The sequence below is a fragment of the Rhinoderma darwinii genome, chromosome 10 (assembly GCF_050947455.1).
Source record: "Rhinoderma darwinii isolate aRhiDar2 chromosome 10, aRhiDar2.hap1, whole genome shotgun sequence".
NCBI classification, from domain to species: Eukaryota; Metazoa; Chordata; class Amphibia; order Anura; family Rhinodermatidae; genus Rhinoderma; species Rhinoderma darwinii.
Genome location: NC_134696.1, coordinates 75,621,000 through 75,638,278, shown reverse-complemented (window position 1 = coordinate 75,638,278; position 17,279 = coordinate 75,621,000). Strand labels below are relative to the sequence as shown.

The following is a 17,279-nucleotide window of genomic DNA, read 5'->3' as shown; positions in this document are numbered from 1 at the left end:
GGCCTCCTGTTGCCATAGTAATGATTGGCATCCTCATCAGCACATAATGTCCAAGCCAATCGCTACAAACCACTTAGATGGCGCGATCGCGTTTGATCGCGGCATCTAAGGGGTTAATGGCAGGAATAGAAGCTAGCCCCGTTCCCTGCTGTTACAGCACAGTGTCAGCTGTGACATACAGTTAACACCGGCGGCTGATGTTACAGGCTCAACTCCTGAGCGGCCGGAAGACTTTTAGGCCCCGCCTTCGGGCAGCACCTAGTAGGCTTCCGTACTTGACAGACAGGAGTCCATTATTAGGCCTCCGGTCTGCTAGAACAGCCATCGGAACCCCACAATTTGCATTGCGGGGTTCCGATCTGCTCGGAAGTACGATAGATGCAGCACTCGCTTTTGAGCGATGCATCTAAGAGGTTAATTGGTCGGATCGGAGACTAGCTCCGTTCCAGGCCTTGCCCCAGAGTGTCAGCTGTAATATACACCTGACACCTGCTGGCACTGGTGCGGGCTCAGCTTCTGAGCCCACATCGTCAGCACAGCGTATCAGTATGTTGTGTTGCATTAAGCCCTTAACGACAACAACGTACTAGTATGTTGGATGTCGTTAAGGGGTCAAACGGTATCAAACTAGCAACAGGCTATTATAGATTAGGCTAACCTGATTCTAACGTTTATTACCTTTTTGTCAAGAGTGCCACCTTTGCAGAGAAAATTGTTTTATACTGTTTATGCAAATTAGCATTTTGGAGCAATGAGGGCCTAACCATTGTTTCAAAATGCTCTTTCTTTGTTCCCCAGTCCAACCCCCTCTTCCTCTCTTCTTACATTGATTGACAGGGGCCCGGCAGTGTAATAGGCAAGTTCACGCCTGGCCCCATAGTGACCTGAACGCGCACACGGCCCTGCTTCATAAACTGCACATGAGCCAATTACGATTATGCACCGTACTGCGCATACCGTAATCATAATTGGCGCATGCGCAGTACAACCTTTACGGCACCGTTCTGACACCCTCATTGCTCCAAAATGCTAATTTGCATAAACAGAATAAAACTATTTTCTCTGCAAAGGAGGCACTCTTCACAAATAATATATAATACTCTGTTGCTAGTTTCAAACGGACATCTGGTGACAGACTCCCTTTCATTAATTTTTAGGATGTTTATATTCTATTTTTGTCATCCTAATTGTTTTGACATTCCGTTGTTTTGCTCCCCTCTGGAGAATAGTTCTTGAGATGCAGCTTTTAATTCAAAGACTGAGGATTTTGTACTACAAGTTGTACGTGCAAAAAAATTATATAGAAATGTAGTATATCTACAGAAATCAAGCTCCAAAAGCTGTAGGACAGGACAGGTAATTATGTGCTTGACATGTCTATTTAGTGTTTTATATAAAAATGTATGGCTTTGTATGGGAGGATATTATAAATGAGTTGAAGTGTATGTATAGATTTGGTTCATGTGTAAAGTGCAGGTTCCCACTGTACAAACACTGTGTTCATTTAACAACCACAGCTCATACTTGAGAAAATGGAAGAAATGGAACATAGAGAACGAGGACATCATCATCAAAACTGAGGTCAGCGTCAGTATAAATTCTTGTCTTATTCCTCGCTGCTCTTTGCTGCTTCATGTTCTTTTTCTGTCTGTGCATATAATGTTTCTTCCACCTGCATGAAAAAGAGCACTCACTAGGCATTATTATTTTTTTTTTTTTAAAGAAAGGTTTGTATTATGTATTATTCAATCATGCAACAATCATTCTTTCCCTGGGATATTTTTATTCTGTGCACCTCATTCAGTTACCTTTTTGCGTACCTATATTAATTCCATCAAATACCCAGAGATCCAATTTAGAAGTAATACATGATTAGAATTTCAGTCAGGAATATTAAAATACATTTTACATGACAATCATAAAATAAAACATTTTAGGAGATGTTCGTTGAAAACAATTGTCTTGTCCTGTAGCAGAGACCTGGGATTTATCATTCATGTATTTTATGTGGTTTGTCATAGTTATGTAGCCTTGTAAGAAAACACATTCAATAATGAGTGCTTGAAGGGTAATCCCATTTCAGTTATACAATTTTTTGTATCAGTTCCTCACACTTTTCAAGACCTCTGCTTGCAACCTTCATTGTTTACTATCAGTGGATAACAATCTGTCCTGATCATTTGATGGTCACACAAGTGAAGGACTGATAACAGTTAGGCTGGGTTCACACTACCTATTTTCAGGCGTAAACGAGGCGTATTATGCCTCGTTTTACGCCTGAAAATAGGGCTACAATACGTTGGCAAACATCTGCCCATTCATTTGAATGGGTTTGCCGACGTATTGTGCAGACGACCTGTAATTTACGCGTCGTCGTTTGACAGCTGTCAAACGACGACGCGTAAATTGACTGCCTCGGCAAAGAAGTGCAAGGCACTTCTTTGCTATGTAATTTGAGCCGTTCTTCATTGAACTCAATGAAGAGCAGCTCAAGATTTACGAGCGTCACAGACGCCTCGTATATTACGAGGAGGAGCTTTTACGGCTGAAACGACGCAGCTGTTTTCTTCTGAAAACAGTCTGTCATTTCAGCCGTAAATGCCTGCTATCGTGTGAACATACCCTTACATAGTACTGCTCAAAAAATAAATGTTCAAGTTCTACCAACGAATAGGAGAGGATGTGGATGAAGTGAAGAAGTATGGGCAAACTTTAGAACTTTTATTTACCTATATTGATCCAGAGGAAGGTGAGAAATGCATGAACCAATCTGCTTTGTCCTTTGAGCGGATTTTACATGACACAGGTTTTCACCATATGTTTAGCACAATCCATTTATAGTTACCTCATGATTACACCAGACACATTCTGGCTCTGAAGCAAGCACTGCATCGAGTTAAAATGTAAGTTTTCCAAAAGGTATACCTCACCTACACTTAACACTTATAACCCTGAAATCAGCACCTCTGACGCTATTCTGTGCGGAAGATCAGTAAAAAGATGGTGATAGATGCTCTTAGATTTACCAATAAGGCATCTATGAGGGCAGGGGTGTTGCTTGGGTCTTAAAAGATCAGGGGCACAAGCCCCGAGACATATACCCCCCCACAAAAAAAAAAAGAATACATTTTTACATACATATCGGAGATAGCATTTCTATAAGACTAAGGCTTCTATAGCTACACCACTGGATAGAATTGGATGCATTGTCTCAGCATATAGTATCATACATAATAGGCTTAGATACATGGCCCCAGCAGACAGTATCACACATGATAGACTTAGAGCTCATTCAGATGAGCGTGATTCTCGTCCGTGTGCTGTGCATTGAAACAACGCACAACACACGGAACGATTGATTTCAAAGGTGCCATTCACACATGCGTGAATTTTCACACAATGAGTGTCCGTTTCATGCTCCTAGTCACCCATTGAAGTCAATGGGTGCGTCAAAACCACGGACCGCAAAATAATGACATCCGTGTGCTGTCTGGGTTTCACACATATTTTACACAAAAAAAAAGTGCTTGCAAGTGCGTGAAAAACACATGCTACATGCAAAACACACTGATGCAAAAACACAACGCACACGGACAGATTTACGCGTCTTTTTTATGCGAGTAAATCTGTCACGCTCGTGTGAATGTAGCCTTAGATACAGGGCCGCAGCAGTAAGTATCTTTGTACTAAACCTCAGGGGCAAATTTGTCATTTCTGGGGCCCCAAGCAAAGTTATGTCTTGGGGCTCTAATAAAAGACACCTGTAGAGAGTTCCCCACACAATGACCCCTGTATATAGTGTCACAACCCCCCTGTATGGTTCTTCACACAGTCCAGCTGCCATACATCCCCCTTGTAGACAGTGCCATGCGGTCCCCTGTAGGTAGTCCCACATACCCACCTTGTCTCAGCAGACCGTATCATACATGATAGGCTTAGATACATGCCCCAGCTGTTATGAAAACACCTGTTCCCTTGAGGTCGCTATGGCGACTTCTCAAGCTTCTGTGCGGTTCTTCCGTTGCCTTGAGCCTATCTCTTTTCCCTGTCTGTCTGACAATCAGCTATGGGCTTGTATTTATGCCTGTCTTTTCCACCTGTCCTTTGCTTGTGAATTTCATCCTTTGGTTTCTGATCAAGCTTCTGACATCACCTGCACTGCTGATTCTGGACCTCGTGTACACTGATCTGTACACTGACCTTGGCTTGTCTCCATTTCCTCTCTACTTTTTAATTATTTTAATTATTCGCACCCGGCCGGTTTTGACCTTTTGCTATTCCTGTTATCCGCTTGCCTTCTGTTTTGAACTTTCAGTTACCCTCTGGCTGTCTGGTTTCCAGCTCAAGTTTGCCTGCATTGCACCTCTGCTAAGACAACCTGAGTTCTGAGCGGCACAGTCCATCCCACCTTGCGGTCAGCTCCGGCAAACACCTCAGAGTAGCCTTAGACGCTGTCGATCAGAGTGGTTGCGGATTTGGAGTTGCAGTTTACCTGCACGCTTTCTCCCGGCAGACTCCAGCAGCCTTGAGGTAATTGCTAACATTACATATTCACAAGCCCAAAATATATTAAATTTTTTCCACAATGGAACCCATGCAAGTCCTGGTGGACCAGATGCAAGATTTGACTCAGCTGGTGCAAGGTCTGGCTATACGAGTTCAACAGAATGAAACTGCGCAGGCCCGAGCAGTCGCTCCAGCGGCATCTCCTGTGGAGCCGAAAGTGAACTTACCTGGTCGTTTCTCTGGTAATCGTAAGTCCTTTATTAATTTTTGGGACAGCTGTAAATTATATTTTCATCTGTGACCTATCTCCTCTGGAGCTGAGCAATGACGAGTGGGTATCATCATTTCACTCCTGCAGGATAATCCCCTTACCTGGGCCTTTTCATTGGGACCTGATGTCCCTGAACTATTGTCTGTGGAAACCTTTTTTTCTGCTCTGGGATTCATTTATGGAGAACCAGATGTCACTGCAGTAGCGGAGGCCGAGATGTTATCTCTCCAGCAGGGACTACGTTCAGTTGAGAATTATCGCTGGGCCGGTTTTGACCTTTTGCTATTCCTGTTATCCGTTTGCCTTCTGTTTTGAACTTTCAGTTACCCTCTGGCTGTCCCACTGATAGACATTTTTATTTAAAAAAACAGTTTTCACAGGTTTACATAGCCTTTAAATAGAATCCCCTTATATGTCGTCCACATGTCGGCCGCATTTCCCAAACCGAACACAGTGCAGGGAGCCGGGCTCCTAGCATCATAGTTATGTACGATGCCATCATGTTTTCAGCACGGGACGGGGGAGGCAGGGACACCTGGCATCGTACATAACTATGATGCCAGGAGCCCGGCTCCCTGAACTGTGTAAGGTCTGGGAAATGCTTCCGACATGAAGCCCGTATATCACGGACCGAACACAGACGTGTGAATTAGGCCTTAGGGTCATTTCACACGTACGTAAATACTGCAGTTTTTCCGCAACGGAATTAGTTGCAAAAAATCTGCAGCAAATACAGTAGCAGCAGAGTGAATTAGATAGAACAAATGTCATCCACACACTGTGTAAATACTAAGTGGTAAAAACGCTCAGAAATTGACTTGCGGTGCAGAGTTTTATTCCGCAGCATGTCAATTGTATTTGCGGAATCGCTGCTTATTTGTTGCGGGTTTTCTCCATTGAGCTCAAAAAATGAAACTCATAAAAAAAATATATCTTATATTTGCACAGGAGTCTGGGTTTCTTCCTTCCTCCACTGCGGCCTCCTGGGATGATGTTTCATCCCATGTGACTGCTAGCAGGCCGGCTAAATGCTGCAGTTTCCGCAGCGGACATTCCGGGCGAAAAACTGCACCACAGTTTGGTGTGGATTTTCGGTCTGAATTCTCTGCGGCGCACAGGGCGGATTCGTTGCATGCTTTTACGCAGCGTATCCGCCCCGTGTGAACTCAGCCTAACAGTTAAGTTCCCCCTCCCCCAAGAAAAATTAATAATGAATCCCTTCCACCACACATAGCATTCACAGCCAAGTCCCACCATCCCCCACAAACATGTTTTACATAAAATCCTACCCTCCCCGCCAAAACGTTTTACACAAAATCCATTCCCCCACACATAGCATTCACAGCCAAGTCCCACTCTCCCCCACATATAGCGTTTGACACAAAATCCCCTCCCCACATATAGCATTTACAGTTAGGTCCCCCTCCCCAACAAAAACGTTTTACACTAAATCCCCTCTCCCACATATAGCATTTACAGTTAAGTTCCCCCTCCCCCACAAAAACGATGTGTAAAGAATCCCCCACACATAACATTACAGTTCCCTCTTACCTGTCCTGGAGGAATCTGCCTCAGCTGGTACAAGTTGCAGGCAGGGGGGGCTGCATGGCACTGCTCCTCTCCAGCTCCTGCTAGTTATGAAAAATGGGGGGGCGCAAGTTTTTTTCATTTAAAAAAATAAATGTTGTGGGGTCCCCCCCATTTTTTATAGAAAATAAAAAAAGCTGTTATCGAAGTAGTAAAAAAAAAAACACAGGTGGTAGGCTTAGATACAGAGTCCATGTGTGATACTGTCTGTTAGACCCTGTATCTAAGCCTACTTTTCTCTCTCAATTCCCTTGGTACTGGAGGAACATATAGATATAGTTGGTGTTGCTGAAACATGGCCGGACTCTTTTTACCACTGGGCTGTAAATCCACAGGGTTTTACACTGTTTCGAAAAGACAGGACAAATAGGAAAGGTGGTGATGTATGTCTGTATGTGAGAAGCGATATGAAGGTGAGTGTGAAAGAGACAATAGTGGGTGAAGACTGCGAGGAGGTTGAAACCTTGTGGGTGGAATTATAAAGGGAGGTAAACACTGAAAATATTTTTGGGGTGTCATTTTTAGACCGCCCCAACATCACTAAGGAGATGGAATGTCAGCTATATAAACAAATGGAGCAAATAGCACATGCTGGTACTGTAGTGATAATGGGAGATTTTAATTAACCAGATATTAATTGGGGTCATGGTTCTTCTTTCAATGCAGAGCTTCTTGGGAATGTCAATGTTCGTGAAAACCTTGGTAACCGTGACCACAATATAGTTGCATTTTACCTATACTGTAAAAAACAAACACAGGCTGGGAGAGCAAAAACACTTAATTTTAAAAAATTTCCAATTTCCCCAGGATGAGGGCTGCAAATCAGGGCATAAACTGGGAACAACTTACTTCAAATAATGGTACAAATGACAACTGGGAGTGGTTAGAAACTATTGCGGGTAATTACACTGCAAAATATATTCCTATAGGCAACAAGTATAAACAACTAAAATTAACCCCTCCTGACATCCTCCGTATAAGTACAAGTATGCAGAGGGCTCAGGAGCTGAGCCCACTCCATACACAGTGGGTGACAGCTGTATATTATAGCCAACACCCTGCTATAATGACCGGTAAGCAGAGATAACTCTGATCCTGGCTGTTTAACTACTTAGCTGCGTGGTCAATAGCAACTGCAGCATCTAAGCCCTTAGAAAGAGGGGGAGAGCCCCCTCTGTCACCCCATCCAACCCCCATGACTCTATTGCGGGGTGCCGATGGGTTGTAATAAAAGCCCCCAGGTCTAGCTATCATGCTGGTTCGCCTATTACCTAGTATTCCAAAGGGCAGGTCTTATTAGAGTGTTCAGATCACTATACACTGTAACACAGAAGTTTTGCAGTGTATTGTACAAGTGATCAAACGATCACACTTTCAAGACCCTTCGGACAAAAAATTACATACAATTTAAAATACATTTAAAAGTTTTCAACAATATATAAAAAAAATTAAAAGAGCAAAATAAAACCTGTTCCTGATGTGAAATAATGTAAACAATAAAAAAGAAACATAATTGGTATCGCCACGTCTGTATTGATCCTAGCTTTTAAACTATATTGTTAGTTATCCCACATGGAGAACACAGTAAAATAAAGCCAGAAATTCGGTTATTTAGTCACATCCCCCGACAATTGCATTAAGTGATCAAAAAAGTTGTATATACTCCAAAATGTTATCAATAAAAACAAGCTCTCACGCTGTACCATAAACTGAAACATTTAAGAGTTATGGGTCTCGGAATATGGCGACATAAAACTTTTTTTTAGCAAATTGTTTCTATTTTGTAAAAGTAGTGAAACATAAAATAATCTGTATCATTGTAATTGTATTGACCCACAGAATTAAGTTCACATGTCTATTTTACCGCACGATGAGCGCTGTAAAAACAAAACTCCCAAAGATGGAAGAATTGCTGTTTTTTTCCATTCCACCCCACAAACTAATTTTCTTATGTTTCTCACTACATTGAATGGTAATTAAAATATCTTTAACTTGAGTTTTATTGTGTTAAACACACAGTGGCAACAAACTTTATCTCGTATTTTTTTATGGTTCTCAGTTAGCGAAGTGTCGGGATTGTGAATAGACTTCGGGTCCTGGCTGGAAGTGATGTCTATTTACTGTCAAGACACTTCAGTAACGTTAATGTGTGTGTATGTGACTGCACATCATGATCTAGCAAGATCACTATGTGCAGAGTAAATGAATGGAGAGAAGTGTAAGTCGCTGATTGGTCCCTTATTGGTCAGCGTCATACACTTCTCTCCACAACGCCCACTTGGTCAAAAGCAAAAACAGGTCATAACTTGGTGAAAATACATTGTTTTTCTAAATAAAAACCACTGCAGTGATCTACATTACAGCGCCAATCACATACTGTATAAGATTACTGTCTGCTGGGGCCCTGTACCTAAGCCTAACTTCTGGTAGGCTTAGATACAGGGCTCATTAGACAGGATCACACATGGTGTAATCCTGTCTGCTGGGCCCTGTATCTAAGCCTACCACATGGTAGGCTTAGATACATGGCCCATGTGTGATCCTGTCTGATGGGCCCTGTATCTAAACCTACCATATAGTAGGCTTTGATACAGGGCCGCAGCAGACAGTAATCTTATACAGTATAAGATTACTGCCTGCTGGGGTCCTGTATCTAAGCCTGCCTTGGAATAACTTTCACTTATACTTTCTCCAGTACATGCATCGACTTTCTAGATTTAACCATTGATTATGATGACATTAACAGCAATTTCAATACCAGAACACACTTCAAAAACGTTGATGTTAATAGCTACATCGATTTTAGAAGTGCCCAGTACCCCCAGTGGATTAAAAATGTACCCTTTGGCCAATTTAGGAGAGTGAGGAAGAATTGCTCGTCTGAAATTTAATTTTTTAAGGGAATGTGAGGTTTTGGAAAATAGATTTAAGGAGAAAAATTTCCCTAGACAACTTATTAAAGGTGCACGTTCAAGAGCCACAGAATTGACCCAAAAGTCCTGTGTTAGCCAAACTAAAAAGACAGAGGATACTACCGATTGCACTAATAAAAATGGAAAAACTAATACCAACAAGATTACGTTTACAAATAATTTTATTACATCATATAATAGTGGACATAAATTGGTGAGATCTATTTTGTCCAAACATTGGCATATCTTGAGAAATGATCCTTTCCTCAAAAATTCTCTACCTGACAAACCAAATATCACCTTTAGACGGTCAGCTAATTTGAAGAATATATTGGCCCCTAGTCGTATTAACAATCTTAAACCTTCTATTCCCAGAGTTTTACCAGTTTTGAATGGATCCTATAAGTGTAGCCAAGGACGTTGTCTGTGTTGTAATAATATCTCACACAAAAAAACTGACCTTCTGTTCCAATACAACCAAAGAAATTTTCCCAATTAAGGCTTTCCTTAATTGTGGTAGTAATTTTGTAATTTACCTCCTTGAGTGTTCGTGCCACTTACAGTACATTGGGAGGACCATCCAATGTTTGAGAAGCAGAATCAACAAACATAGATATAACGTCCTTAAGGGGTTTTTAAAACACAGTGTTTCGAGACACTGTGCTTCATCCCATAACTGCCAGTTTAATAGAATTATCATTACGCCTATTGAGCAAATTCCTTGTGACGTTCCCAACCGGTTCCAAAAACTCAAGCAACGAGAAAATTTTTGGATATTTAACCCCTTCCCGACATTTGACGTACATGTACGTCATGGAAAGCATTGACTTCCCGCAAAATGCCGTACATGTACGTCAAACGTTTGGCACCGGCTCAGAAGCTGAGTCGGTGCCATCATCGTCGGATCTCAGCTGTATCTTACAGCTGACATCCGACTGTAACGGCGGGGACCGAAATTAGCTTCGATCCCCGCCATTAACCCCTTAAGTGCAGCGCTCAAACGCGATCGCTGCACTTAAGGTGTTTGCAGCTCATCGGAGCCCCAGCAATGAAATTGCCGGGGTTCCGGTGGCTGCAATGGCAACCGGAGGCCTAATACTGGCCTCCCGGTCTGCCTAGCACCGAAGCCGGTCAAGATCCGCCCGGCGGCGGAGCCTGATCGGCTTCCGTAGCTGCCGGCAAGATGGCGCCGGGTCAGGAGCTGATCCGGCGTCATCAGCGGTGGAGGTCAGCTGTACTGTACAGCTGACATCCACCTGTAACGGCAGGAACCGGAGCTAGCTCCGATCCCTGCCATTAACCCCTTCGATGCAGCAATCGAAAGCGATTGCTGCATCGTAGCGGTTACTAGCAGATCGCCAGCCCTGACAGGCAATCGGGACTGGCGACTGCTGTTATGGCAACAGGAGACACAATGGTCTCCTGCTCTGCCATTACGGAAGCCGATTTAGGCCCCGCCGGGAGGCGAAGCCTAAACGGCTTGCTGTCAGTGAATGACTGACAGATCTAATACATTGCACTACATAGGTAGTGCAATGTATTAGAAAAAAAAAAATCTGACCGTTGGACCTTCAAGTTCCCTAGTGGGACTTGAGAAAAAGTGTAAAAAAAAGTATAAAAAAGTGTAAAAAAAAGTGCAAAAAATAAAAGTTTGAAAACAATAAAAGTTTCAAGTAATCAAATAAAGCACAATCCCCCTTTTACTCTTATCAAGTCCTTTATTATTGAAAAATAATAATAAACCATATGTATTTGGTATCGCCACGACCATAACGACCGGAGGTATCAAAATATTATATTATTTATTGCACGCGGTGAACAGCGTAAAAAAAACCCGTAAAAAACGTTACCAGAGTTTCTGTTTTTTGGTCACTTTGCCCTACAAATATTACAATAAAAAGTGATCAAAAAGTCGCACGTATCCAAAAATGGTACCTATAAAAACTATAGCTCGTCCCGCAAAAAACAAGCTCTCATACACCTCCGTCGACAAAAAAATTAAAAAGTTATGGTTCTCACAACTTGGCGACAGAAAAAATACATTCTTTTTACAAAAGTAATTTTATTGTGCAAAAAGTTGTAAAACATAAAAAAGTGCTATAAATTAGGTATCGCCGGAATCGTACTGACCCGCAGAATAAAGTTAACATGTAGTTTATAACGCATGGTGAACGCTGTATAAAAAAAACGAAAAAAGCTGTGCCATAATTGCGTTTTTTTGTTTACCTGGCATCCCAAAAAATAGGATAAAAGGTGATCAAAAAGTCGCATGTACCCCAAAATGGTACCAATAATAACTACAGCTCGTCCCGCAACAAACCAGCCCTCATACCGCTACGTCTATGAAAAATAAAATTAGTTATGGCTCCAATAAGTCAGGAAATAAAAAAATATGCAGTTGTGCCCGAGGGGAACATTTCTTCAGTTTCAAGAGGCGATTTATCAAGGACCTAAAATTAGGGAACCAGGAAGGGGAGGGCCCAAACATATCCGCTGGAAGCGACGGTGCCCGTATTATACCAGGATAATACTTTCCCAGCAAAATTCCCCAAACTACAAAGGCGCGGAGTGTGGACCAAAAGGGGGATAAGAAATGACACCATTTATCAGTGCGACACCGGCCTGTGCAGAAAGGATTGCTTCACAGCGTAACACACATCTATGGATTATTTTTATTTTTTTATACCACCTTACTATGCCCCTTATATACTCCGCCCCGCTTACATGTACCCCCACATTATAAAACACCAGCAATACTCAAACAAATATAGTACCAAGCAAAATCCGCTCTCCAAAAGCCAAATGGTGCTCCCTCGGCCCTGAACCCTGCAGCGTCCCCAAACAGCAGTTTCCTTCAACATATATGGCATCGTCATACCCGGGAGAACCCTTTTAACAATTTTTGGGGTGTGTGTCTCCAGTGGCATAAGCTGGGCATTACATATTTGCCACTGAATGGCATATCTAGGGAAAAATATACATTTTTAATTTGCACCATCCACAGCGCATTCATTTATGGAAAAGACCTGTGGGTTGAAAATGCTCACTACACCCCTTAATAAATGCCTTGAGGGGTGCAGTTCCATAGTGGGGGTCACTTATCAGGGGTTTCTTTTTATTATTTCACATCTGAGCGTCTGCAGTTGTGAACCAATACTTTGTAAATCGCCAAATTAGGCCTCCACTCCGCATGGTACTCTTCACTTCTGAGCCCTGTCATATGTCCAGACAAAAGATTAGTGCCCCATGTAGGGTGTTTCTAAAACCGGGAAACACTGCATAATAATTAGAGAGCTGTCTTGTTATGGTGGCACAAGCCGGGCACCACATATTGGCATATCTATGGAAAAAAATCCCATTTTCACTCTGCAACATTGAGCGCACACTAATATCTACAAAACACCTGCAGGGTTAAAATGCTTACTACACCCCTTGGTAAATGCATTGAGGGGTGTAGTTTCCAAAATGAGGTCACTTCTGGGGGGTTTCCACTGTTTTGGGCCCACAGGTGCCCAGAAACCAATCCAGCAACATCTGCACTCCAAATGGCGGTCCTTCCCATCTGAGCCCTGCGGTTTGCCCAAACAGCAGTTTATGACCACATATGGGATATTGCCGTACTCGGGAGAAATAGCTTTACAAATGTTGGGTTCTTTTTTTCCTTTATTTGTTGAGAAAATGAAAAAATTTGCGCTAAAGCTACGTCTTATTGAAGAAAAAGGACTGTTTTTATTTTCACTGCCTAATTCTAATAAATTCTATGAAACATCTGTGGGGTCAAAATGCTCACTACACCCCTAGATGCATTCCTCAAGAGGTGTAGTTTCCTAAATGGAGTCCCTTTTTGGGTGTTTTCATTGTTTTGTCCCCTCAGGGGCTTTGCAAATGTGCCCTGGCCTCCGCAAATCATTCCTGCTAAATGTGATCTCAAAAAGCCAAATAGCGCTCTTTCCCTTCTAAGCCCTGCCGTGTGTCTAAACAGCCGTTTATTACCACATGTGGGGTATTGTTTTACTCGGGAGAAATTGCTTTACAAATTTTGTGGTGCTTTTTCTCCTTCAGTCCTTCTGGAAATGAGAAAAAATTAGCTAAACCTACATTTTCTTTGAAAAAATGTAGATTATTATTTTCAGGGCCTACTTCCAATAATTTCTGCAAAGAAACTGTGGTGTCAAATCGCTCACTATACCCCTAGATAATTTCCTCAATGGGTGTAGTTTCCAAAATGGGGTCACTTGTGGGGGGTTTCCACTGTTTTGTCCCCTCAGGGGCTTTGTAAATGTGACATGGCCTCCGAAAACCATTCCTGCTAAATGTGAACTCCAAAAGCCAAATAGCGCTCTTTCCCTTCTCAGCCTCGCCGTGTGTCCAAACAGCCGTTTATTACCACATGTGGGGTATTGTTTTACTCGGGAGAAATTTCTTTACAAATTTTATGGTGCTTTTTCTCCTTTAGTCCTTGTGGAAATGAAAAAAAATTAGCTAAACCTACATTTTATTTGAAAAAATGTAGATTTTAATTTTCACAGCCTACTTGCAAAAATTTCTGCAAAAAACCTGTGGGGTCAAAATGCTCACTATACCCCTAGATAATTTCCTCAAGGGGTATAGTTTCCAAAATGGGGTCACTTGTTTGGGGTTTCCACTGTTTTGTCACCTCAGGGGCTTTGTAAATGTGACATGGCCTCTCAAACCATTCCTGCTAAATGTGAACTCCAAAAGCCAAATAGCGCTCTTTCCCTTCTCAGCCACGCCGTGTCTCCAAACAACCGTTTATTACCACATGTGAGGTATTGTTTTACTCGGGAGAAATTGCTTTACAAATTTTGCGGTGCTTTTTCTCCTTTAGTTCTTGTGGAAATGAGAAAAAAAATCGCTAAACCTACATTTTCTTTGAAGAAATGTTGATTTTAATTTTCACGGCCTACTTCCAATAATTTCTGTAAAAAACCTGTGGGGTCAAAATGCTCACTACACCCCTAGATAATTTCCTTGAGGTGTCTAGTTTCCCAGATGGGGTCACTTTTGGTTGATTTTGACTGTTTTGGCACCGCAAGAGCCCTTCAAACCTGACATGGTGCCTAAAATATATTCTAACAAAAATAAGGCCCCAAAATCCACTAGGTGCTCCTTTGCTTCTGAGGCCGGTGCTTTAGTCCAGTAGCTAGCTACGGCCACATGTGGGATATTTCCTAAAACTGCAGAAACTGGGCAACAAATATTGAGTTACATTTCTCTGGTAAAACCTTCTGTTTTATAAAAAAAATTGTATTAAAAATGTATTTCTGCAGAAAAATATGAAATTTGTAAATTTCACCTCTACTTTGCTTTAATTCCTGTGAAATGTGTAAAGGGTTAAGACATTTTCTAAATGCTGTTTTGAATACTTTGAGGGGTGAAGTTTTTAAAATGGGGTGACTTTTTTGGGGTTTCTAATATATAAGGCCCTCAAAACCACTTCACAACTGAACTGGCCCCTGTAAAAATAGCCTTTTGAAATTTTCTTGAAAATGTGAGAAATTGCTGCTAAAGTTCTAAGCCTTGTGAGGTCATAGAAAAATAAAAGGATGTTCAAAAAACGATGCCAATCTAAAGTAGACATATGGGTGATGTTAATTAGCAACAATTTTGTGTGGTATAACTGCCTGTCTTACAAGCAGATACATTTAAATTGAGAAAAATGCTAATTTTTGCAATTTTTCGCTAATTTTTGGTGTTTTTCACAATTAAATACTGAACATATCGAGCAAATTTTGCCAGTAACATAAAGTCCAATGTGTCACGAGAAAACAATCTCAGAATCGCTTGGATAGGTGAAAGCATTCCGGAGTTATTACCACATAAAGTGACACATGTCAGATTTGAAAAATGAGGCTCTGTCAGGAAGGTCAAAAGTGGCTAAAGAGGGAAGGGGTTAAATTATTGACCCTACATCCAAACGGTTTGAATGACATTTCGGAAACTAATCTTGATTAATGCCCCTTTTTATCACAGTTACATTTGTGTTTTTTTAGCATATAGGACCCACTTCTGACATATATGTATACTTAATACTTATATATTTTTTTGGTAGAATCTGTAGTGAATTTTCCACATTTTACTACACAGGGTAATCACTGTTAATACTATCATGATCATCGTAAAGGATGAGCAATGGTTCTATTAATATTAATATCATTGGGTGTAATTTCCCTGATTATTTTGGGGTCTGGCCGCTACGGGTTTATAGTATTTTTAATCATTTTCTCCTCCTGAATCCATTTTTTTACAAATTCGTTTTGATTGCAAGTAATTGGTGAATTACCGCAAAATATCGCTGTTTTGATACAGCACAAACTTCTGTATTTTTTCTTGAGCTTTTAAACTTTTATCTTTAATCATATTTTAGATTGTCTAAAATAGCCCTCCCTTTCATTCAAATTAATTACTCGACACCTACATCTTTATATGATGGAATGTTCTTATTTTATTCCATAGGATAATTACTAGAAATAAAAATATAAATGACATTCAGATCAACTTAATGGTTGATTGTTGTTTTTTCACTGAAATATACATTATTTTTATGGTTTCCACGTCCAGTTGAGTTCCCAGCTATATGGGTTCAATAGCAGTTTTTAAGGATTTTCACTTATTCAGTTTATTTTCTTTCAATTCGTTTTCATCCTAATTAAATGGTGAATTACCGCGAAAAGTACGATACATCGCTAAATTCATCGATATGGATATTAATGTTTTATATGATTGTCTGCAATTGTCCCCCCTCCCCCCCCCTTTTTTCTTATGGCAAGATCCCATACCGCATTTTATTTCTACTCTGCCGATTTTAGTTTAAATTAGCATTATATATAATTGGATTTCTTTTTTGTACCTGTCATGTTTGAACTGTTCACAGTGATTACGTCATCTTGCACTTTAACCCTGTCTACATTGGCGGTTTTTTTCTCCCGCGTGGTGTATTTAAAGGGCTGTTGTTCAGACTACAATGTTTGTGGCCTGAGGAAGATGCCGGTGCGGCATTGAAACGCGTAGCCTACAATAAAGTTTCAATTCTAAACTACTACTGTATCCGTTCCTGAGTAGCAGCGCCGTATGGGGTCCCGTTTTTTCAAATAAATTATCCAGTACCAAGGCACCCAGCTCCCCCATTTTGCATGCTAGATTTCTAGAATTTGTGAACATACATTTTAACTTGCCTTGCAATTTTTCACATTCAGTATCAAGAATCTGATTTATTGAAATGTGGGCATATTTAGCTTCAATGTTGATTTATTACACATGGATCGCCTTATCCAGTGCCAAAATCCTCCCTTCACAGTCCATGTCTCCCCCCACAATATAGTCTGACCCCTCTCTAACCTAACTAACCCTGTATTTTCTACATTGACCTCTCTCCTCAGCCCTAGTTTAAATACTCCTCCATCCCTGCTAGAATTCTTTCCCCCAGCACAGCGGACCTCCTTCCATTCAGATGTAAATCATTTGCAGAATACAGTTTGTACCCCAATGGAAAGTCAGCCAGGTGCTCTAAAAACCCACCCCCTATAGTACAGCTAAGGCCTCATGCACACTTCAGTTTTTTCCTTCAGGGTGCTATCCGTTTTTGTCACTGATAGCACCCTGAACCCATTAATTTCAATGGCCCCATGCACACTTCAGTTATTTAAACGGATCCGTTGTTCCGTTTCGTGCAAAGTAGAGCATGTCCTACTTTGCTCAGTGATTCAGTGACCGTGTGGCCCATAGAAGTCAATGGGTCAGTGAAAAAAACGGATGGCACATGGAAGGCTTCCGTGTGCCGTCCGTTTTTGACGGATCCGTTGCCATAGCAACGGCTGGGTGAGCAAAAGTTCACAGACTCACAGACTACAGTAAACATTGATTCCTGAAGATAGACTCATATTTTCACTCCAAAACACCCAAAAAACCAACGTAAGCCAAGCAGAGTCATCTCAAACTGTTCTCTATGCTCTGAAAGCTACAGAGAACAGCACCAAAAACTT

General features: G+C 41.3%; 1 protein-coding gene across 1 annotated transcript in view; it reads right to left on the bottom strand.

Moving 5' to 3' along the window:
- Nucleotides 1-727: 727 nt before the first annotated feature.
- NHERF4 (NHERF family PDZ scaffold protein 4) overlaps nucleotides 728-17,279 on the bottom strand; it is a 302,457-nt gene continuing 285,905 nt past the window's right edge. Inside the window, exon 11 of the mRNA XM_075840824.1 lies at nucleotides 728-1,672. Within this exon, the coding sequence (XP_075696939.1) occupies nucleotides 1,607-1,672 (66 nt within the window). The 3' untranslated portion in view covers nucleotides 728-1,606. The remainder of the gene's footprint in view (nucleotides 1,673-17,279) is intronic.